Here is a 25,539-nt window from a genome sequence, read left to right as displayed (position 1 = left end):
AATGTGAAGGGTAGGAGGGGCAGACTCGCGATATCATCGAGTCCGATACTCGCCCCAGGTGGGGTGACCCACAAATTGGAGAATAATTATACTGCAGAGGTTCTCCCACAGGAGTGAGGGGTCTGAGCCCCACATCAGGCTCCCCAGCCCAGGGGTCCTGCATTGGGAAGATGAGCCCCCAGAGCATTTGGCTTTGAAGGCCAGTGGGGCTTAATTTCTGGAGGCCCACAGGACTGGGGGAAATAGTGACTTCACTTTTAAAGGGCACACACAAAATCTCTCGCACATTGGGACCCAGGGCAAAAGCAGTCATTTGATAGGAGCCTGGGTCAAACCTACCGGCTGGTCTTGGAGAGTCTCCTGGAGAGGCAGGGGTGGCTGTGGCTCACCCTTGGGACATAGACACTGGTGGCAGCCACAGTGAGGTGTATTCTACTGTGTGGACACTGGGGCTCCTACCATCATGGTATCCTACATCTAGCTCATTAGTGCCAACACCTGGCCCCAGCCAACAGCCTGTAGGTGCCAGTGCTGGGATGCTTCAGGCCAAACAACTAACTGGGCAGGGACACAGCCCTGTGTCCATCAGTAGAGAGGCTGCCTAAAAGCTTCCTGAGGCCACAGCTACCTCTAGACATGCCTTTAGATAGGGCCCTGCCCACCAGAGGGGAAGGACCCAGCTCCACCCACCAGTGGACAGGCACCAGCCCTGCCTAGCCTGTACCCACCTTACCCACCAGAGGGCAGACACCAGACATAAGAAAACCACAATCCTGCAGCCTGCAGACCAAGCCTGCCCAAAGGAGACCAGACCCTACCCTGGGACCAGCTGGGCCCTGGCACTACCCACTAGCAGGGCAACACAAGCTTTGGGACACCCCAGACCCCATACCTAACTGTGTCAGTAACTGGTCTCCACCTCTGCCCCACCCACCCCAAACAGCAAGCTGACCCCAGCTCTAGGATCCCTGGGCCCTGCAGCTGAACTCCAGGACCCAGCCCTGCCTGCCAGTCGTCCGGCACTAAATCCAGGACATGGCTTCACCCACCAGTGGGCAGGCAACAGCCCTGGAGTCTTCTGGATCCTGACTCCGCCTACCAGTGTACAAGCACTAGCCTGGGCTGCCTCACAAGCAAGCCCCGCTAACCAGCAGCCAGCAGCATCCGCACAAGGCGGGGCTTGGCAACCAGCCGGGCTAGGTACCAACCAAGCCTACCAGACCATCCACGTAGCCAGCCCGCCCCAACAGAAGGACCCGCACAGCCCTCGTAGGGGGAACCCCTAGAGTATACAGCTTGGGTGACAAGAGGGGAGTGCGCTGCTGGGACACACAGGACATCTGCTACAGAGGGCCACTTCTCCAAGGTCAAGAAACATCACTAATCTACCACATACGTAAAAATACACATAGCAACTTAGACAAAATGCGTTGGGAGAGGAACATGTTCTAGACAAAAGAACCAGATAAAAACGCCGGAAGAAGAACTAAGTGAAATGGAGACAGGCAATCTACCAGAGAAAGAGGTCAGAGTAACAATCATACAGACGCTCAAAGAACCCAGGAGAAGAATGGACGCACAGAGCAAGCAGTTCCAGGTTTTTAACAAAGAATTAGAAAATATGAAGAATAACCAGAAACGAAGAATACAATAAATGAAAAACACACTAGAAGAAATCAATAGTAGACTACACGATACAGAGGAACAAATCAGTGAGTTGGAAGACAGAGTAGTGGACATCATTGCCGCTGAACAGAAAAAAAAATAATGAAGAGAAATGACATTTTAAGAGACCTCTGGGACAACATCAAGCACACTAATGTCCACATTATAGGGGAATGTCCCAGAAGAAGAGAGAAAGGGCCCAAGAAAATATGTGAAGAGATAACAGCTGGAAACTTCCCTAACCTGGTAAAGGAAACAGTCACCCAAGTCCAGGAAGTGCAGCGAGTCCCATACAGGATTAACCCAAAGAGGAACACACACACCAAGACACACTATAATCAAAATGACAAAAATTAAAGATAAAGACAGAATATTAAAAGCAGCAAGGGAAATAACAAATAACACAGAAGGGAATCTCCATAAGGTTATCAGCTGATTTTTCAGCAGAAACTCTGCAGGCCAGAAGGGAGTGGCACAAGATATTTTAAATGGTGAAAGGGAAAAACCTTCAACCAAGAATATGCAGCCAGGCTCTCCTTCAGATCTGACGGAGAGATCAAAAGCTTTATAGACAAGAAAAAGCTAAGAGAGTTCAGCACCACCAAATCACTTTTACAACAAATGTTAAAGGAACTTCTCTAGGTTAAAAAGGAAAGGCCACAACTAGAAACAAGAAAATTACAAAATGAAAAAGCTCACCGGTAAAGGTAAACACACAGTAAAAGTAGAAAATCACCCACACAGAAAGCTAGTAGGGAAGTTAAAAGACAAAAGTTGTAAAATCACCTAGATCCACAATAAGCAGTTAAGGGATACGTGAACACTTAGATAAAAAATATGATATCAAAAACAGTAATTGTGAGGGGAGGAGAGTATATATATATACGGCTAGATAAAAACCTCATTGTAACCACAAACCAAAATTCTATAATAGATACACACAAAAATGAATACAAACATAACACTAAAGACAGTCATCAAATCACAAGAGAACAAAAGAAGAAAAAAAAAGACCTGCAAAAACAAATTCAAAACAATTAACAAAATGGCCAATAAGAACATATATATTGATAATTACCTTAAATGTAAACAGACTAAATGCTCCAACCAAAAGACACAGAGTGGCTGAATGGATACAAAAACAAGATCCATATATTAGCATATGCTGCCTACAAGAGGCCCACTTCAAATCTAGAGACACACACAGACTAAAAGTGAGGGGATAGAAAAAGGTATTCCATGCAAAAGAAATCGAAAGAGACCTGGAGTAGCAAACTTATTATCAGACACAATAGACTTTAAAATAAAGACTGTTAAAAGAGACAAAGAACGACATTACATAATGATCAAGGGATCGATCCAAGAAGTAGATATAACAATTGTAAATATATTGGGTTGGCCAAAATGTTCCACTGGGTTTTTCTGTAACATCTTACGGAAAAACGCAAATGAACATTTTGGCCAACCCAATACATGGACGCAACACAGGAGCACCTAAAATACAGAAGGCAAATAATGAATGGACATAAAACGAGAAATCAACAGTAACACAATAATAGAAAGGGATTTTTAACACCCCACTTATATCAATGGACAGATCATCCAGACGGAAAATCAACAAGGAAACACAAACCTTAAGTAACACATCAGGGCTTCCCTGGTGGCGCAGTGGTTGAGAGTCCGCCTGCCGATGCAGGTGACACGGGTTCGTGCCCCAGTCCGGGAAGATCCCACATGCTGTGGAGCGGCTGGACCTGTGAGCCGTGGCCACTAAGCCTGCGTGTCTGGAGCCTGTGCTCTGCAATGGGAGAGGCCACAACAGTGAGAGGCCCGCGTACCGCAAAAAAATAAAAAATAAAAAAGTAACACATTAGACCAAATGGATTAACTGGTATGTATAGAGCCCTCCATTCAAAACCAGTAGAATACACATTCTTTTCAAGTGCACATGGAACATTCCCCAGGACAGATCACATGCTAGGCCACAAAACAAGCCTCGGTATATTTAAGAAAACTGAAATCATATCAAGCTTCTTTTCTGACCCCAATGCTATGAGACTAGAAATCAACTACAAGAAAAAAATTGAAAAAACACAAACACATGGAGGCTGAACAATATGCTACTTAAGAACTATAGGATCACTGAAGAAAAAAAGGATAACAAAAAGTACCTAGAGACAAATGAAAATGAAAACACGACGATCCAAAATCTATGGGATGCAGCAAAAGCAAAAAGCAAAAGGGAAGTTTACAGTGATACAAGTTTACCTCAGGAAACAAGAAAAATCTCAAACAACCTAACTTGATGCCTAAGCAACTAGAGATAGAAGAACAAAAAAAACCCAAAATTAGTAAAAGAAAAAAAAATCATAAAGATCAAAGCAAAAATAAATTAAATACAGATGTAAAAATTAGGAAAAAATCAATGAAACAAAAAGCTCGTTCTTTGAAAAGATAAATGAAAGTGACAAACCTTTAGCCAGACTCATCAAGAGGAGAAGGCCCAAATCAATGAAATCAGAAATGAAAAAGGAGAAGTTATAATCAACACCACAGAAATACAAAGGATCATAAGAGCCTACTATGAGCAACTACATGGCAATAAGATGGACAGCCTAGAAGAAATGGACAAATTCTTAGAATGGTACACCACCACAAGACTGAACTAGGAAGAAATAGAAAATATGAACAGACCAATTACCAGTAATGAGATTGAATCAGTAGTTTTAAAACTCCCAACAAACAGAAGTCCAGGACCAAATGGCTTCACAGGTGAATTATACCAAACATTTAGAGAAGAATTAACACCTATCCTTCTGAAACTATTCCAAAAAACAGAGGAAGGAACACTTCCAAACTCATTCTATGAGGCCAGCATCACCCAGATACCAAAACCAAAGATATCACAAAAAAGAAAATTACAGGCCAATATCACTGATGAATATAGATGCAAAAATCCTCAACAATATATTAGCACACTGAATCCAACAATACATTAAAAAGATCATACACCATGATCAAGTGGTATTTATTGATATCTCAGGGATGCGAGGATTTTTCAATATCCATAAGTCAATCAATGTGATACACCACATTAACAAAGTGAATAAAAACCATATGATCATCTCAATAGATGCAGAAAAAGCTTTTGATAAAATTCAACATCCATTTATGATAAAAACTCTCCAGAAAGTGGGCACAGAGGGAACCTACCTCAACATAATAAAGGCTATAAATGCCAAAGCCATAGCTAACATCATACTCAATGGTGAAAAACTGAAAGCATTTCCTCTAACATCAAGAACAAGACAAAGGTGCCCACTCTTGCCACTTTTATTCAACATAGTTTTGAAGTCCTAGCCACAGCAATCAGAGAAGGAAAACAAATAAAAGGAATCCAAATTGGAAAAGAAAAAGTAAAACTGTCGATATCTGCAGATGACACGACACTATACATAGAAAATCCTAAAGACACCACCAGAAAATTACTAGAGCTCATCAATGAATTTGGGAAAGTAGCAGGATACAAAATTAATATACAGAAATCTGTTGCATTTCTATACACTAACAATGAACTAGTGAAAACAGAATTAAGGAAACAATCCCATTTACCATCATGTCAAAAATAATAAAATACTTGGGAATAAACCTACTTAAGGGGCAGAAGACCTGTACTCTGAAAAGTATGAGATGCAGATGAATGAAATTGAAGACAACAGAAACAGATGGAAAGATATACCATGTTCTTGGATTGGAAAAATCAATATTGTTAAAATGACCATACTACCCAAGGCAGTCTACAGATTCAATGCAATTCCTATCAAATTACCAATGGCATTTTTCACAGAACTAGAACAAATAATCTTTAAATTTGTATAGAAACAAAAAAGACCCCAGATTGCCAAAACAATCTTAAGAGGAACAGAGCTCAAGGAATCATGCTCCCTGACTTTAGACTATACTACAAAGCTACAGTAATCAAAACAATATGGTACTGGCACAAAAACATATAGAGATCAATGGTACATGATAGAAAGCCCAGAAATAAACCCACACACTTTTGATCAATTAAGAGGCAAGAATATGCAATGGAGAAAGACAGTCTCTTCAATAAGTGGTGGTTGGAAAACTGGACAGCTATGTGTAAGAGATGAAACTAGGACATTCTTTAACACCATATACAACAATAAACTCAAAATGGATTAAAGACCTAAATGTAAGGCCAGATACTATAAAAATCCTAGAGGAAAACATAGGCAGAACACTCTTTTACATAAATCACAGCAATATTTTTTTGGATCACCTCCTAAAGGAAATAAAAGCAAAAATAAACAAATGGGACCTAACTAAACTTAGAAGCTTTTTACACAGTAAAGGCAACCACTGATAAAACGAAATGACAACCTACTGAATGGAAGAAAACATTTGCAAATGTTATGACCAATAAGGGACTAATATCCAACATATATAAACAGCTCATACAACTCCAACGTCAAAAAAACAACCCTATTAAAAAATGGGCAGAAGAGCTGGCTTATTTCCCAAAGGAAATGCAGACGGCCAACAGGCACTTGAAAAGATGCTCAACATCGCTAATCATCAGGGATATGCAAATCAAAACTACACTGAGATATTGCCTCACACCTGTCAGAATGGCTATTATCAAAAATAACACAAATAACAAATTCTGGCAAGGATGTGGAGAAAAAGGAACCCTCATGCACTGTTGGTAGGAATGTAAATTGCTGCATCCACTGTGGAAAACAGTATGGAGGTTTCTTAAAAAACTAAAAATAGAACTACATTCCACTCCTGGGTATATATCTGAAGAAAACAAAAACTCTAATTTGAAAAGATACATGCACCCCAATGTTCATAGCAGCATTATTTACAGTTGCCAAGATATGGAAGCAACCTAAGTGTCCACCAACTAATGAATGGATAAAGAATATGTGGTACATATATACAATGGAATATTACTCAGCCATAAAAAAGAACAAAATTTTGCCATTTTCAGCAACATGGATGGACTTGGAGGGCATTAAGCTTGGTGAAATAAGTCAGACAAAAACAAATACTGTGTGAAATCACTTATATGTGGAATTTAAAAAATACAACAAACTAATGAATATAACAACAACAAAAAGCAGACTCATAGAGAACCAACTAGTGGTTACCAGTGTGGAGAGGGAATGGGGAGGGAAATATAGGGGTAGGGGATTAAGAGGTACAAACTATTAGGTATAAAATAAGCTACAAGCATATATTGTAAAATGGGAAATATAGTCAACATTTTATAATAACTATAAATTGAGTAAAACCTTTAAAAACTGTGAATCAGTGTATTGTATACCTATAACTTATATCATATTGTACAGCATCTACTTTAACAAAAAAAGATGATACTAGACAAAATACCAATGAACATGGAAAGAAGTAGAATGGCAAGAGAATAGGTACATACACTAATTCGTTTTGTCATTCATGGAATGAGTAAATGGACTCAATTTCTTTGGTTGATGAACAGAAAAAGTAGTCTTACCCTATAGTTTAGACATAAAACTAACTATGAGTAGATAGCCCTGTTTATTTCCAAATACTGTATTAGCAGGAAGCAAATTAAAAAAGAGAGAAAAGAAAACTCAAAAGAGCAAAAGATAAATATAAGAAAAACACACAAATATGCAATAAAATGACAAAAACAGGATCAAACACATCAATTTCATGTGATTCTACTTTTTACTATCTTTAACAACAAATAGGGAAAACTTGTCAGACTTAACAGTTAAGAAATATATAGAAGAAAAGAGCTCTTTCCTAATAGCTATAGAAAACATAAAATCTAGGAATTAAGAAGAATGTGCAGGACCTGTATAAACGTAACTAAACTACTTCAGAGGCAAAATGTAGACAAACTGATAAACTCATCACATTCTTGGATAGAAAGACTCATGAAGAGGTCAGTTCTCTGAGTACCAATGAGTTCAATGCAATTCTAATAAATATTCCAGGAGTACTTTTGCTGGGGGAGTAGGGAAAGGCCATGAGAGGACTTGGCCAAGTGATTCTAAAGTACTTTGTAGGGTTAAACATGGGAGAATGGTCAGAAAAGCTCCAGAGAATGCAAAAGGATTAGCCTTAGTAGATACTAAAAGTTCTGCAGTGCAACAATAGTTAAAAGTACTTTACTTCTATAGTAGACGGATCAACGGAATGAAACACTGCAGAAATAAACCTAAGTCTTAGGGAAATGATAATGGTATCGTTTCAGATCAGCAGGGGAAAAGAAATCATTCCATAAACAATGCTGGCATAAGTGGCTAGCAATTCTGAACATTAAAAAGTTTAGAGTACTATCAGATCCCTTAACCATTAAACAATGTATTAAATAAAACGATTCCAGATAGATCATAGACAAAGTTGTATTTCTTTTCTTCATTTCAAAATGAAAAAAAAAAATCTGCCTTAGTACAAATGTCATGAAAAATAAAGTTAATGGACAACCAGGGGAAAATATTTTCAACACATGACAAAGAGCTAATATCCCAATATACATTGAGATCTTAGAAATTATTATGAACGGCATAAATAACAAAATGGGCAATGGCTGTGAATATCAACTCACAGAAGAAACACAATAATTCCTAAGTATATGAAAAAGTGCCCAACTTCATTAATAAATGCATATAAACAAAATAGTTCACACATTATACTGGCAAAAAAATTTTAAACAATACAGTGTTATGAGAGTAGAGGAAAACAAATACTATAAATATTATATTCTATTGGTACCTGCTGCAGTTTTTTAAAAAGGAAATGTGGCCGTACTTACTCAAATAAAAAAAAGTTTCCACTATTTGATCCTGAAATTCCACTTCTAGGAATCTGTCTCCAAAAATGGTACCCCATGTCAGCAAAGTTATATGTCTAAGACTGTTCACTGTGGCGTCGTTTATAACAGCAGCAAAGTGGAAAACCCACATGTCCATAAATAAGAGAACAGCTGAATAGATTATGACATACACATTCCATGCAACGTTCTGCCTCTAAAGAGAATGAAGCAAATCTGTAAATGCTGAAATGAAAAGGGTCCCTATTGTTAGGTCAGAGAAGCAGACTACAAAATATGTCAGTACCATTCTGCCGTTGTTTTTCTAAATCTATTTATACAGATATGCTATACGGGTGTGGAAAACACCGGGGCCACATAAGCAAACTATCACAGTGGTTACCTCTGGGTGGTAGGACTGCTGAGAAAGAAGGAACAGCTCACTTTTTCATATAATTTAAATTTATTGAGAAAGTATTACCTTTACAAATTTTATAAAACCTAGACAGATGTTGGGCTAAGCTTATTTTAGGCCTAGCTACAGAGTAAATTTGCATTCTTAAAACACTAAGCTCCCCAGAGCCAGGACTATGCCTTCTTCATCTCTATGCACTTGGAGCATGTTTTGCATATAGTAGGTGTTCAGTAAACATCTTAACACACTTCACTGAACAAGAGAAGGCATTCTACCTGCTGAATCCGCTGTGTGCAGTTAACTGCGAGTGAGAGATGTGTGTGGTGTCTGTAGATGAGGAAAGAAGGATAACAGACCAGATTCACAGCTGTTTCCAAGCTGTTTGCAGACCATGAATCTGAAAGAAAGCTGAGTGTAAACTCCATCAGGCTTTAATTATTACCTAATGGGGAGGTTCCTCTCTTTGGATCAGAAGAAACTCATCCAAGGAACATCCCTGCGCTGCAGTGCTCAGGGCTGTGCCCCTCTCTGCAGCAGCTGCTGAGAAACTTGCAGGTTGCTGTGGTCCAGGCTGTGGCGAAGCTGAATTCCTGCCGGCCGTGCAGGGAGAGATCAGCGTTTGCTCAAGAACATGGAGTCGGTAAGGAAAAAATGTTTTTCCTGCTCAGGCTTACCCTGAGCACAGAATCATTATGCACTGAAGGGATGCCAGACACCGGACAGAAAAAACCTGAAACTGACGCATTCTCCTGCCAGGGAGGGGCACCCATATCACTCAACTGCTCTCAGCTGCTGATACCTTTCTTCCCTTCTTGCACCTTCTCAGTCTTGGGTCTTGTCGTCCTCCATGGGCACTGTACAGGGAAAGCAGCTGCAGGCTAACGAGGCTGCAGACCCCACTCCTGGGGGGGAGCGTGCCTGGGCTCCCTGCCTGATGCAGAACGGGTGCAACATCCATGCCAAGACCCGGCTCCATCACCACTTCGACGTCCCCCCGCCCGACCGACAGAGGAAAACACAAACTTCATATACTATTACCTTTTTTAATTCTCTTTCATCATTCATGTTTGTTTAGAACATTACAGTAGGCATGAAGGGAAAAATAACTGCATTTTAAAATGTATATTATAATATATGAAACCATGCCATTATCTTTTAGGGGAAAAAAGCATTCAAAAATTAATTTGATATGAAGGTTCAAGATTAAGACCAACATCCAAGTAAGCCATTTGTAAGGTTAAGTGCAAGTTGTGTTTTCATTCCAATGAGTTTACAGAGATGCTGGCATGACGTGTATGATTTGAAACAGTCAAATCCTCGAAGGTTTTTGCACTTGGATTTAAATAAAAACTAAAATGTCAGCATAGTTTCAGTGGCTTTCAATTTCCTGTTTGATCTCAGAAATGTATGGATGGTCTTTGCCATGAGCTACTTCCATGATGGCAATGGCCTAGGAGAGAGAGAACAGGGGTTGAGAGCCTGAAGCCAGTCCCCTTGCCCCTCCCCCGGCCTAACTTTAATTCAGGCTGGACCTCTCTGCTTGAAGGCACAGGAAGCAAACTGGCTTTCAGAGCCTGTGTTAGCCTCCAGAGTCTGGCTTTTTTTTAAAAAAAAGAAAAGAGGACAAGATTCTCTCACATCCAACTAGTCACCCAGTCTCTACGGCTGAGGAAAACATTCTTCAGTAGCTGAAGAAATGATAGAGAAATTGATTTAGGGACAAACCTTTTTGATTTTAGTTCATATTACTAATGTGTAAGACATGACTAAACCGTTTTTCCCTTTCAAAAAGTGCACGCTTACATCTTTATACATATTCTTTAAAAACTTAAAAATAGGCACAAGTTTCATGTGAGGAATCCAGAGAGCACATACTTAATAAGGTTTCTTTAAGTGCAAGAGTTTCCAGTGGCTCCATTACTTTCTAGCTGTGTAACCTTGGGCAATTTACTTAACTACTCTGTGCCTCACTGTCCTCATCTGTAAAATAGGAATAACACATACCTCTCAGAGTTGTTGATACACATAAAGTGTTTAGAATAGTGCCTGGCATATAGGAATTACATACCTAAGGTAATCCATAATAATTTATTTTGCTCTTTTGTATTCAACTGTATTCTTCACAGATCGAAAAACTTAAATTATTCCCACGTCCCCCAAAGAGGGAATTTTTGATGGCCTGTGACTCTGACGGGCCTTCCTTTCTATTCTACCATTCTCTTCCTAGATCTCAAACCAACAGGAGTGCAAGCCTTCAGGAATCGCCTGGTTTAAATGTCTCTCCTTGCCCTCTGCATTCACGTCAGGACTCGTGTTCCTTCCTCAGATCTACTCTATCCTTCAGTGATCAGCAATTAGTTACTTAACAGCACTCTGCCGTTGAGACCTAACTTTATTAATTAATTTTTTTAATTAATTTTTTTATTAATTAAATTTTAATTTAATTTTTTTTCCAACCTCACCAAAGCAATAAATGTCATCTTAGAAGACAACTTCCACAGTTTAAAAACAGAAAATTTTATTAACTCCCACTTCTAGGCTGGGTCAGCCCTGGCCCTTCCTTTTGGGATGTCGGACCTTACTCCATCTTTCCGTATACTGTATCGGGAAGATTTGGGGAATCTGGAGAATTAGGCATCCAGGCCTAGCCCACGGCCCCAACTTTCACAAAGATTCTCTTAACAGGTATAAACAGACTGTCCAAAGGTTACATTTTATCAACCTTTGTCTTCTACATAAATAATAATTGTCCCAAAGATTGTATTTTATCAACTGTTGATTCCTATATAAACAGCAATGAGAACCAATACTTGGGATGGTGGCTGTGCTTCTGTGAGCGGCAGGTCCTGGCACATAAACATACTCAGTGAACGCTAACAATGATTATTAAGCCTATTTTAGCAACTGCAAGTGGATAATCGTCATGCTGAGGGCCTCTCCAGACCCAACTGCCTTGATTTCACCACAATCAGGCATCACGAATCTATAAATCCTGAAGGGCAGAAATTTGGAGAATTCCCTCACTACGGTCTCCTGACCTATCCATGGCCTCTTTTTTATTTTTCCTTTCTTTTTATCGGTAATAGTGGACCAGAAAAGACATTTTAATAATGCCAGCCTCGTATCATGATCACATACTTATAGCACTTCCATGGCTTCCCAGGGGACAAAGGGCAAGTACCCCCTTCCCCACAGCCGTGAACCTGTAACCACAATGTGGACACCCCTTTCCCAACAGAAGGGTCAGGATGCAAACGTGCCAAAGGCTCAGTTACTTCCTACCCTGCCGCCTGCTGAATCCACCCCCCTCCCACTCCTATGGCTGGAGGGCAGCCAAGGGCTAGTCTTTCTCCACGACTCCGTCAGTCACCTGAGTCCTGCAGGAAGGGAGGTGTGAGGAGTCCGGCAGGCACTGGGCCTCCTAACCTCACATCACACACATACCTTCTTCAGAGCTCTCTCCCCAGCAGCTTTGTTCTCCAGGCCCATGTACAATCTTCCCAGCTTCAGCCACATGGAGGCCACGTTGAGGGAGTACAGAGGATAGTGCTTACTGGAAGGAGAGAAGAGACAACAGGCCACCTTGTCAACGCCTGCCGAGAGCCCACAGGCCGGGTGCAGTGAGCTGTGGCCGCCCAGCTGGTGGCCACACTCTCCACGGCAGCCAGGCTCCTCCAGACCCCGGCAGGTGCTGGGTGGAGGGCACGGATGGTTCAACCCTGTCTACCCATCGTGGATGCACTTCATTTTATGCAGTTTGTGTGTTTCTGAAAAACCACATAAAAACTACAGGGGAGATCCTATGGAAAAACACATATAAACACAACATTGAGTCCCAGCCCCAGAGTTTTGTCTTTTAGGTGCGTGCATCGCAGGGCATTGGGAAAATTCCCTCTTTATGAGGACAACAGGCCTATCCCCTCATATTAAAAAGACAGTATACTTAAAGATACAAACATACCAGTGTCTCAAGACCTCGGCTTTCAGTCACACTCTATGATATCAGTTGGTTTGGCAAAATTATAAGCTCTCTGAAGTCAGGTACACACCTCCTACTTCTTCTAGATATTCCTTCTCTATTGCCCAGGAGAAGGCTTTGTAGACAGCAGGTATTCTCGCTGGTTTTAACTGAAGGCTGACTGATGGGGCCTGCCTAGGAAGGAGCCATCTCCCTAGGAACAGAGACCAGGAGGCAGCTGGTGTGTGTGTGTGTGTGTGTGTGTGTGAACACACGTGTGTGTGTTCAAGGTGTTTATTTACAGGCTGGTCTGTTCTACCTGCTCTATCCTCAAAGTCCATCCGAAAGAGACACATTCTAGCTGTATTCCTAGGCAGCGGGCAGCTCGCTGCCCAGAGAGATCCCTAGAGCCAGCAACCAAGAGAAGGCCAGGGCTGGGCCCCCCGGAAGAGCTCCCTAAGCTAACAGAGGGTCCAGCACAGCAAGCCCTGCTGGGAGAGCAACCACAAAGCCAACATTCACTCTCATTCTCTGTCTCTCTCCCTACAGATCTACAGAGGGAAGTGTACATGGCCCAGAGGACTTCCCCACCCACCTCAGGAAGAAGGACATGCTTTGAGATTATCCCTAAAGTATCAAATTCTGTTTCCAGGAGCAGATTTTAGGAGCTGGCTTCCCCCATGGGCTCCCCCTGCTGGCTAATCAGGGCACTGTGAGGTAAGTGGAGGGCCGACTGGGCAGTGGAAATTCAGACTAGACATAAACTTTACAGTCCCCAATCTTAGAACTTGAAGAAGTACTGAGTGCTTCTCAAAAGCCCTCAGGGTGCTTCTGGAACACAGAGATTTCAAGTCCAAAACCCAGAGATTCTGATCCACTTGGTCTTGGAGAGGACCCTGTAAATGCATAACGTAAATGTGTTTTAACAGACGCCCCAGTGATCTGATCTAGGCCAGCCAGGCCCTGAAGTGGCTACTCAGAACCTCCTTCTGTCACCCACTTTAAGGTTTACTAACCCTCTCAACGTGGAAACTTGCCCATGGTTAACATTCATTATCACTACAAGTTAAAATCCAACTTATTTTATTCAAATCTAGGGGAGGATATTAAATAACCACGGACAACACACCAGTCCCAGAGTTTCCCCATTTGCAAAACAGATGCTGCACCCTGAAAAACGCAAAGAAGGGGATAGAAAACCACTAATGGATTACTAAGTGCCATCTAACTTGGAAGGCATGGGAGGGGAACGAAACAAACCGGTGGCTTTTGAATACTGGTCTGAATTAACTACTGTGGACGGAGTACCCTGGACGGGTCCTGGGAGGGATCCTGCCCCAGCACCCGCTGCGTCACCTCAGTCTGCCTCCCTGGGTGCCTCTTCCGGGTGGTGGAGGGCACAGGCCGGGCCCAGCGGAAGCACCCTGTGCCTGCACCTCCAGATGTGTACAGAGGACAGGAAGCTGCTCCTGGCATGCTCCAACATGATAGCGTCAAGACAGAAGAGCCAAGGGACCATTCTAAATCACCCACTTCCATTCTGTGCTAAGATGACGGGAAGCGCCACTGCAATCACCTGTAGGGCTGGATGATTTTCTGTCCGTACCGCAGGGCTCCCTCCCAGTCCTGCATGTACAAGCAGACGCCCATGGCCTGGTACATCATGTGCAGCATGTACACGTTACTGTCCTCAAACACACAGCTCATCTTCTCCTGGCTGAGCTCGCAGATCTCCAGCAGCTCACTAGGGGGTGCTCTAGAGTCAAGGACAGGACAGGCCTGGCAGATCAGCTGGGAGGCTTCCCAAGGCCCCAGGGGCAAGGAGTTGCTATTTTGTTCGCTCCACCTCTAGCTTCACCCTCCGAAAAAGTAAATTACAGGAAGCCCGGCAAAAGTGAAAGGAGTCCTATTTTTCTGGAAGAAAAAGACTAGGAGAAACTGGAGACCTCAGCTGTTAAACACGAAGAATTTTAGCCACAGGGAACAGAGCCTCCTTTCAGCTGTAAACAATATTGATTAGAATCAAAAATCTTCAATTTTCTAGTTAAATTTAAATCCTCACCCAAGCTGAGAATTTTCGCTAAAGTTCTTAAGGGAAAAGTCCCCACCATGGGAACGTTCTTTTTTACACTCAGAAAAAAATGCGTCTTTCTCCAATTTCCTGTCACTGGTTTTCTTTCTTTCTTCAGTACGAATCTAATGCCTTTTCAACACCCAAGAAAATGCTATACCACAGCGGTTAAGAATATGTATTGTGGGCTTCCCTGGTGGCGCAGTGGTTGAGAGTCCGCCTGCCGATGCAGGGGACACGGGTTCGTGCCCCGGTCCGGGAAGATCCCACATGCCGCGGAGCGGCTGGGCCCGTGAGCCATGGCCGCCCAGCTGGTGGCCACACCGCTGAGCCTGCGCGTCCTGAGCCTGTGCTCCGCAACGGGAGAGGCCACAGCACTGAGAGGCCCGTGTAACGCAAAAAAAAAAAAAAAAAAAAAGAATATGGATCGTGCTAGCAGACCTGGGAAAAACCTGGCTCTGCCCAGGTGAACTGTGTCCCTTGGGCAAATTACTTGCTATCTATGAGCCTGTTTCCATCTGTTACACAGCAAAACCCTTGGTGAGGTGCCTTGCCCAAAGGAAGATACCCAGTCAGTGAGGGTCTTCAAGGAACAGTTCTGCAGTTTTAGACAATAAAAGTCTTCCACAAGGATGCGCTCCTGAGCAAACTAGTCAAAGAGGAGAAACAGATAAGGTCAACATCATGAAATGCTGATGTAGTTGACTCCAAGGGATGGATGGCGAGTGAGTCTTTAAACATTTACCAGGACACATCCTTCCTCCAATGTTCAGAATCTGAAACCCATTCTCCCCCCGTTCCCCGTGCCCAACTCCCCAACAGCCCCTGTAAGGGAGGGCTGGTTGTAAAGGATATATTTGTAGTGCTTGGCCCGCCGGAACTCCTCAATGACATTGCGTGCATATCTGACCATGTCACGGATGGCTTCTGCCTTTGGGGGATCATTGAGCTTCCGGATTTCCACCTTGGCCTTATCCTGAGGAAAATGTCCACAGGTTACTTCCCACGGAGACCATACTGATGGGGAGACCTCTCCAATAGCACGTTTTCCCATGCAGAGGTAGAGGCCTACCCATTCTAAAGTTACAAAAGAATGAAAGGGAATCAGGCAGGGGATCTAAGAGAAGTTCAATACTCATTGCTTTTTTACAAAAAAACAAAAATATTCATTTTTTAGACCCTCCTTATCGAGGCAAGACACCGAGAATATGTTTGCTGTGGGCAGATGTGTGTGTTCAGACATCTGTGAAATTAAGAGAATAGAATAAGGAGGGGTGGCACTGACAAAATAATTTAATAATAATCTTCAGATTCTGGTGGATAGGTGGGAAAGCTTGAAAATGTTTCTCATGTGCTTTTTCCCTTCCCTCTCTTTTGAGCAGCCATTTCTTTTCAAGACATAGCAATTTGGCAAATCCTTCTCTTATTTGAACAATGTGATGGAAATGTTTTAACCAGCTGCGAGAATCAGGTTTGAACAAAGATCTGGTCTAACTGGATTCCCCCGGGCTATGCTAGTGAGGCGGTTTAAAGCCTCAAAAATACGACAGGAGGAGACGCCCCAAGTCAGACAGGGGCGCTCACTTGGCACAGAGGCCCTGAGAGAGAGAGCACAGTCAGCACTTGTGCCGGGTCGGGGAGTTTACCTTGTCTTTGGTGGTGCACTCCTGGCACTCACAGGTGAAGAAATAAGAATCTCTTAACCGGTCATTCCTATCTTCTGTTGGGTACAGGAGGTCAATGTAGCTGGTAAAAACCTAAGGGGGTCCAAAAAGTTGATGTTGCAGATTGCTACAGGCCAACTCACGCCTCATCCTGCCTGTCGCTCTGCAAACATTCCTGATGGTGACCTTGCAGGGACAGGAGGGCCAGAGCTCGGGACACAGTCTTTTACCTTAACACACTGAATTCCTCAAACCGAGCACCCGCTAGTGGTGGTGAAGAGAAAGGGCTTCTCTACCCACCTCCTGCAGAACCAAGGAATCCCTAAAACGGTAATTTGGAAGGTTGAGAGCATCCCGCTTCCTTCCTCCCCAGAGAGCAAGCTGTGAATCTGGCCCAGCAGTAGATGCCCCTGTCTTGTGTATAGAAGCAAAGGCCACGATGGGCAAAGAGCCTACTCATCCTTGGGATTGGCCCTGCACTATCTCTTCCTGGTCTTTGTTTAGCCTCTTTGATCTCACAACCCAGGACGGCCTAGATGCACTGCTGGGTGGGTGCAGGGGGAACATGAACACACACACAGTGTGTGTCCCTTTATCCTGCCATCAGCTGGCAATGGACCAGGAAGCTCGGCTCAGCAGGCCGGGACAGGCCAGCACAGGGAGGATGCAGCTCCTAGGCCACCAGCAAGCTGCTGCCTTACCCAGCCGGGCCAGAGAACTTGGAAAAGTCATACCTTTGGGCTCGTCAAGTTCTCCCATCCTTGCTTTTTTCTAACGGGCTCTATAACTGCGACTTGCAGCATATGGAGGAGGCCGGCATTTAACTGTCCATTATCGACTCACTGGGATGGCACTCGCTGCTCATCCCACACCATCAGGCAAACGTCTGACTGAACAGATGGATGTCCCAAAGCCGTCACTGTGCCAGTAACCTCGGGCACTGGCAGGCAGGCGAGGGTGGGGGACCCACACAGGCTAGGTGCTTGCAGGTGCCCTGAGCTCTCCCCAGTGCAACGGGCAGTAACAGAGACCCTGTGGCTCATCTGACACCCCAGGGAGTGGCTTTTTCCCCTTTGTAGGGCAGGTAACCCCCAAAACAGTGACTTGCCCAAAAGGAGGAGATTGCATTTCTGATCTGTGACAGCAAGAGGGCAAAACAACAGGAGCGAGCCTCGCCCTGCCCCAGTGGCCAGAGCCTGCCTCATCTCTTTGAAATGACTGATGGGCACATGGTGCAACAGACAGAAGGGCCCAGAAGATGGCGACAAAGGCCGCTCGCGGCCCAGACACAGCCAGTCCAGGTGACAAGCTGCTCCAGGCAGCCCCAAGCGCGGGTCCTGGTGACTTAGGTTCCTACTGACTGCAATCGGCTGTTTTAACAAAAGAGGCACAGGGCAGCCTCCACAAGACATTCGGAAACCAAGACACCCTGACTCAAAACAAGATGCCTTCCTCAGGACGAATTCCACAAAGGGTGGAAAGTCTGATTTGTACCTGGGGCGTGGGGCTCCCAGTTTAGCTGTGGGTTAGTTAACAAGGTCCAGAGAAACCGAGGCCCATATCATGTCATACACTGATCATGATACTTAAAACATTCTAAATATCCAGACATGCAACTTAAAAAATAGCATTAGAGATTATTTAAACTGAAATGTATCTAAAGTGCGTGATTACATTCCCTAAAAATTCATGTGTCTTGCTAGGGATATTAAGATTTACTTTAAAAAAGTATAGCATACATCTGGCAAGGCCTGGCCAGCGTTCTCAACGCACCTGACAGGGTAGTCATGGACCCACAGCACAGGAAAGGAGAAGGGAATCGCTGACCAGATTCGCTCCATATCCCTAAGTTAGGGAGGGAAGCTAATGGTGGCCCTTGGCCACAGACTGCCTCTACCTGTCCCATCAAGTGTGTACACCTGGCCATCTGCATTCCATTCCTAGAAAGTGAACCCTCCCATGTTCAGATGTGGAACTGATACGACATGAACCGTTGATGTCATTTCGAGTTGTAACTCGTTAGCTACTGCTGGGTTGCTTTTCTCTTTGCGGGCCGGAGGGGAACAGGCCAAAATTCATGAATCAAAAATAAACTCAAACCCAATTATTTGGAAATGGGAATACACACACTCTAAGATTGCATTTTGCTCATTTTGGCAGTTTCATTTTTCTATAAATCTCTGTGAGGAACCTTACTCGAATCTATTCTTCCCTGGTTTCTTTTTTTGGCCACAGATGGACATGGCGAGCGCCAAATGGAAGCTGAAAGTTTGGATCAAGCCGCAGGTCTGACCCTGAACCCTGGAGGGACTGAGGATGGTACCCACCACACGGCTGCCCTCAGCCACGCACTCACCTCCTCTCCAGGGTGGATTTCCTGTACAGCTCTGACTTCTGCCAGGGTCCCCTTGTAGGTCACAATGACATTGGGGCAACAGCTATGATTCATCAGTGCAACACTGTCGATGAGAAGAGAAAAACCCAATGTTCTCAGGAAGGCAGACAGACTGTTCAGGTAACTCCTTGGCCACTTACTTGCTAAGTTACAGAAACTGGATCTTTGTAGACATTAAAAAAAATCTAACAGCTGGCCATCAGAGTCTAAGAGGTTGTCGTGCATGCATTTATGACAATATCTAACATCTTAAATTTGAACAGTACTGAAAAGTGAAATCTGCAATTCACAACGGTGATTTCTAAGCCAAAAACAAAACCAAACCCCCCCCCCCCCCCAACAACGATAAAGACAGCAACAACAACAAATTCCTTCCTGTTAGATGCAGGACTCAAAACTCAACACCTACAGTAGTGAGCAGCTCCTCCACGGGACACTGTACAAGACAAATGGGCTGTCACTGCCAAGCAGCTTTTTATATCAGAGGACGATTTCTAACATGCTGTCTTCAGATGCTGAGAAATCGGCACCGCGGGAGATGCCGGCTTCCTGAGTGAGGGTGTGTGATTCCCTGAGAGACCTGGAGGAGCCCGTCTGAGGCTCTGCACCTCAATTTCCTCATCTGGAAAATTGGGACATTGCTGCTCCGGCTGCTTGCGGTCTGCTTTACAGGGACGGCGAGGACAGAGAGAGTCGCCTATGTGAGGGCTTTGAGCTTTCTGATTATATCAAGGTCAAAGTTCTGAGAACAGAAATTTCTAAACTACAGGGGAAAAGTGCTTGATCTCTGAAAATGCTGCCTTGGAAATCACAATGCTGATATGATTTCTGCCAAAGGGAATTTTTCCCTCCAATTAAAACTGCCTGGATCCAAACTGGGGCTCAGATGGGCACTCACATCCCGGTGCATCCTGGCTCTGGTGGCCGGTGTGACTCGCCTGACCCTCAGTGACCAAAACCCCTTCTCCTGTTTGCTCCATGAACACAAAAAAGCAAGGGGGTTGGAGAGCCTGATGCACAGGAGCTGCCCCCGGATCGTCGTGTACCAGGGGAGCGGCTGCTAGAGGTCTGGGTGAAGGGGGTGGCTGCCATGGGCAGGGCCACGCGGCGGCTTCCCTGTCTTGTCCGTGGGGAGGGTCACCTCCACCCTGCTTCCCAGCAAGTCATGCACAGGGAATCAGGCCCTAGGAAATCTGATAAAGAAAGGCACCAGAGGTTGTTCTTAGTGGAAGAGCAGGTTTGTAGAACCATCTTGCAAAAGTATTAAGTAACTCATTCCAAGACAGACTCCTGGCCATCTTTCTCATGAAGGCGGGGGAGCTGCCCGAAGACAGGACACCTATCACAGCTCATGCTCTTGGTACCGCCGTTCTCTGGGCAACTGCTGGACAGGGGGAAACCTCAAGCACCACCACTCTTAGCCTTGCTTTCCATCTTTCACATACCAAGAGCAGACATTCCAGAGCTCATTTCAGGGCTGAAGATGTCAAGATGAGTCTTCTAAAGAGGGTCTAATCACCTTTCTCTTCTTTTTCTCCTTCCTTTTCCCAAGGGCAAAGGTCCCAAAGAACCTTTCCCCAAACCACTTCTTTCCTCACCATCAGAATTCAAACTGCAGATGACACCATTTTGGCCACAGAAACAGTAATACTACGGGAATAAACTTTTTGTTTCTCTGGTTCAAGAAAGCCTGTGACAGCCGATCAGGGGACATGGACCTGAACAGATTTTTCTCTTTCAGACCCGTACGATGCACAGAGCTGGGCAGCAACAGACAGACATGTAGGGCTCACGTGCCATCCACGGCCAAAGCATGGGTGTTAAGGGTTTCCTGCAATTGCTTCAACCTAGAGCCAGAGGCTCCTGTAGTTTGTATTAAGCAACATCACTTTAGATGAAAGTAATCTACAGTGTGGAGGAACTCAAGACAGGGGATGCAGGAAGGGCTCCTTTGCTCCATCTGTGAAGCCAGGGCTTGATGTCAGGGGACTGACGCATTTGGAGACCATCCTGTCCATCAAATAGACAACGGCAAAGCCATGCTTGGCAGTCCATTACAATCAGAGCTATAATGATCTCCGCTGCTCAACTGGCTGGCCTTTCTTGAATTACCTGAGTATTCCTAACATAAAGAAAAATCCTATCGTTCTTTGAAATTTTTCCCTAGTTCACTACTTTAGCATATTCTCCCTCCAAGATGTGCTGTTTCTATACTGGTATTTTTCAAAAAGGACAGATGAACAAGAAGCTTACACAGTCTCTACGTAAGCCTACAGCCAATTCTTGGCAATAAACATTTTCCTTTGAGTGGAAGAAACCCAAAGATTCCCAGAACCACAGATATGCAAAAAGCAAATTTCTCAGCGGGGCCTGGGCTGTTCCTTCTATGCACACTCTAAAACGTTCTTGAATAACAACTCTCTACCTAGCAGGACTTACCAAGCAACTGTTGTCTTAACTACTACCTTCAGATCCTTAAATGCAGGGGAAATATTTTGAAATCTGGCATAATTAAAAAGGGGACTTAATTCACTTGGAGTTTCATGTGTGCCACATGCAGTTTAGGGAGGTTATTTAAAAATCAAAAAAAAAAAATTCAAATTAGTGATAAATAAGTAAAAAGAAAAAAAAGGAAGTCACACTCAGCCTACTCAGGAAATACTGCTGATCCCAAATGAGAAAGTTCTTCATCTTCAATTGTGAAGCCATTACAGTTAACCTGTAGTGAGAAAGAAGGGGGAGAGAGAAAGAAAAAAAAAAAATGAGCTAAAGCTTCTCTCTGGATAGAAATCATTTCTTTAATTTTGACCTTTAACAAATTAACTAGGAAGATGTTTGGTTTAGTGATCTGAAAACCTTTCTTTTGGCCGAGATATCTTATGTTCAGACACAGCTTACAGCTCAGTCTCATGTGTAAACAAACAGAAGCAGAACTGTCAGGGCTGATGCACCCTTAGTCTAGCCCACCTGCCCCCCTGCCCACGGGAGCCCAAGAGCACAACGAACCACTAAGGCTCTAAGGACTGAAGTCTGCAGATCTGCACGGGAGTCAGGACATCTGCACTCTGATCCTAATTATGCCACAGACCCGGAGTGGGATCTTAAGCCCATCACCGTGTTCCTCTGCCCTCGGTTTTCCTCCATTAAAAAAAGGAGTCACTTAACCTGGTACCTAGCTCATTAGGTGAGGCGGCAAATAGCCTTTACATAGCTAATCTAACTGCTGTCCATCCCCTTGAGAGGCAGGGGGACCAAGACCCTGAAGCTGCTTGGGACTGAGAATGTTCCTTCATGCCTCAGCCACATCAACTACTGGCCACTTGTTCATCTTTGAGAAGAAATATTACACTGAAAATCACCAAGGGCAGCTCTCAACATCCTGGAAGTCTAATTTAGAGCTCATAGCTGAAAATAAGGACTATACTTCCCCAGTTCAGGCTGTTTCACAAACTCACTCTTTCCACAGACATCCACCGAGGAACCCTTATATGTTGGGCACTGTGCAGAGAAGGGAGAACGGGCCCAAATCTGTGCTCTCCAGGAACACCCAGGCTCCTGGGAGACGGTTAATTCGGTGGGTATTTTTCATTTGGATCTAAAACTTCACAACTGGAAGGGGACTCGGTCGCTTTACTTTTCAGATCATGAAAATAAGGTCAGAGAGGGACAGTGACTCACCCAAAGCCAGTGGCAAAGGCTGAGAGCCCTGCTCTCCCTCACAGCTATGAGGCTGTCTGTGAAGCCTGCGTGCTGAATGATTTCACCCCGTGAGCTGCAGCCAGGCTCCTTCCTACCAGACACACCACATTGGCGCCTTTCAGGCCAATGGATGGGCTTTTTAAAACTAGCACCCACCAAGCACTCACTCTGGGCTAGGCACTGGGCTGGGCGCTGCATATTTACCCTCTCATAAATCCATAATACTACTCTGGCATAACCCATTTTACAGATGGGAAAACTGAGGTTCAGGGAGTCAATGATTAAGTGACTTGTTCAAGGCCATATAAGTAGCAAGTGGCAGAACAGGAGTCAAAATTCAAACTAGACATTCTGATGGCAAAGCCATCAGAAACACAAGTATTTCTTTTCACTGTACCATGCTTCTCCTAAAACTGTTCTGATCTCTGATTCTTAATGTTGCAATTTTACTTAAAATTGAAGGGCCAGTGTCAAAGGCTTAGAAATCTTGGTACATAGAGAAGTAAAGGCTCTGATGAGTCTGACTTGCAGTTTTTACAATTCAACACATTTATGATCAGTATTTACAATTTTCAACAATTGTTGAAAACAATAGTAGAACAATATACAGTTTTTGAAATCCTGAGGTGTTGGGCATTTTTATGTAGAAGACTTAGCATACTATTTTTTGTGCCAGCTTCAGGTACTCTAACCGATTCTGTCATCAGGACATTAACCAACTATCATTAATCAGTGACCATCAACCAACATTATGTTAAGAGGAAATCAGCACCTTCATTCATTCAACAAAATTTACTGGAGCATGAACTATGCGTCCTGCACCATCCTAGGAACTGAATGATCTATACCCAGTCTCAGACTGGAAACTAACATGCCTCAGCAGTGGCTGGTACCCACAGGATGACAACAAACGTCTGCGAAGTGGAAGAATGAATGAGAGAATTTAGCAATTTGACAACTGATCTAGGGACCGACAGCTCTTGACTAGCTTTGGGAGGTCGGGGAAGGAGACTTGCCCCTTTGCTTCGTAATCTCTTCCTCTTCGAGGTTCTCAGCTGGACTGTCTATGACTCCAAATGCTTTCAGGCTTCAATGCTGCACGACCACAGGTCGGCTTTATTCCCTCTGCCGCCCTCCTCTCACTGTGGAGGAGACAGTGTGTTTCTTCATTGCAAAGGACGGCTCCTGTGAGCACAAGTGTCATCACTGTTCCTTTCTGGGAGGTGGTACTGGTGTTTAAGCCAACTTGCATAGCAATTTGCCTGCTAGCTTTCCCTCCCTTCTGAAATATCCCTAGGGAAGAAAAGTGAATTTGCCTGTTAAGAAAGATGCATGGGCCATCGTCCTTTTTTTTTCCAAGTCAAGTCAGGCGTTAAGTGCCTTACTGAAGCTATTCTCATAATCAGCATTTAGACTGGATGTAGGCTGCACACCAAAAATACATTTCCCAACCATGCATATGTTCCCGGTGATTAAAATGCACCTCAGCGCTGCCGAAGGAGTGCAGTCACCTTCCGCTGCCAGCTGCTGCTGGGCCACGGGTTAACCCACAACACCCTCCCATGAACCAGAGAGAGGAAAGGGCTCAGAGGCTGGAAGAGCAGACACGCAGCTGAGGGCTGAAAGGCAGGACCAGAAGGCGGCATGGGGCTGGGACAGCACTTTCCAGTTTTGCTTTAAGGTTGCCTTTGAGGGTACTGAATGTCCCTTTTCCAATTTATATATGGAGAAAAGATATGTATGTGTGCGTGTATGTGCACCCATGTGTACACGCACGATCTCAGAGTGGATATTATGATCTGTTAAGTATAAAGTCTTTCAAGGAATTAATTACCTACAGTTATATATGTGTGTGTGTGCATGTGTGTATATATATATATCTGTATCTATCTCCTGGATTTTCTGAGTCAGCCCAAATTTCAAGGACTCTGAGTCATTTTCAGCACAAATATATTTCTGCTTGTGACACCAAGTGCCTTGATTTTTGGTAACTATGGTCCCGTATCTACTATGTCAACACTGAGAAGTCCCATCAGCATGCATTACTGTGTTGGAAAAAAAGTTGTTTTTTCCACAGCTTGAAGTGAAAAGATACCTATATTTATTTCATCTCTCCTGCTTTCTCACGGAACCATGCCTCATCTAATCCAGAAAAGAAGTCATGTCTAGCTTTTTAAAAAATGTAAGAGAAGTCAATTCCTCCACTTTGTACTGTCACCCAAATCCACTGTCTTAGGATGCTTAGGGAAATACGCTGTAATAATCCCAGGATCATATAATGAAATCAGGAAGGTTTTTCATCATGCCTATTAACACTCATAACTTGAGCCCATTTTTTCTTTTACCGAGAACAGCATTTTTTTCTGATTGTGACAGTCACACAATAGAAATACATCCACATAAACATAAAGTCTATCAAGGAACTCATCAAACTGTTCACAGTGTTTCTCACGGAGGGGTTGAAGTAGGTGAATGAAGTGGTGATGACTCACTTCTTTCTTGATATGTGCAGTTTTTAAAGTGGGAGAACTAGGTGCTTTTCATCTTTTCTTCTTTTTAGTATTTTCTTAAGGTATCCATGCTCATTGTAGAAAATCCAGAAAAATCATCCAACAAAAAAGCAAAAATTTTCCACAACTCAGGAGATAACCAACAGTGAACTTCCATTTCAACTTTTTTTTTTACATAAGTAAATTTTCATATTACACATTCCCCTGCTCTTACACTTAATGTTTTTATCATCAGCGTTTTTCACATCTTCAGATATTCTTTGAAATGTAATTTATAAAGGCTACATAACCTTCCATCGTAAGGCTAGGCCAAAATTTATTTACCAAACTCCT

The 25,539-nt window shown here is 43.7% G+C and overlaps 1 protein-coding gene across 2 annotated transcripts in view; it reads right to left on the bottom strand.

Annotated features, from left to right (window-relative positions):
- Window positions 1-9,938: 9,938 nt before the first annotated feature.
- The window catches only part of SMYD2 (SET and MYND domain containing 2), a 50,864-nt gene continuing 35,263 nt past the window's right edge, over window positions 9,939-25,539 (bottom strand). For both annotated transcript variants that reach the window (XM_019918371.3, XM_019918372.3), the window contains 7 exons: window positions 21,649-21,716; window positions 18,959-19,061; window positions 16,585-16,695; window positions 15,794-15,914; window positions 14,444-14,618; window positions 12,354-12,462; window positions 9,939-10,359 (listed from right to left, as the gene is read on the bottom strand). In XM_019918371.3, the coding sequence (XP_019773930.1) occupies window positions 10,279-10,359; window positions 12,354-12,462; window positions 14,444-14,618; window positions 15,794-15,914; window positions 16,585-16,695; window positions 18,959-19,061; window positions 21,649-21,716 (768 nt within the window). In that variant the 3' untranslated portion in view covers window positions 9,939-10,278. The remainder of the gene's footprint in view (window positions 10,360-12,353; window positions 12,463-14,443; window positions 14,619-15,793; window positions 15,915-16,584; window positions 16,696-18,958; window positions 19,062-21,648; window positions 21,717-25,539) is intronic.

The sequence above is a fragment of the Tursiops truncatus genome, chromosome 1 (assembly GCF_011762595.2).
Source record: "Tursiops truncatus isolate mTurTru1 chromosome 1, mTurTru1.mat.Y, whole genome shotgun sequence".
Lineage (NCBI taxonomy): Eukaryota > Metazoa > Chordata > Mammalia > Artiodactyla > Delphinidae > Tursiops > Tursiops truncatus.
Note: the sequence above shows the minus strand (reverse complement) of the source record. Positions and strands in the feature narration are given on the sequence as shown.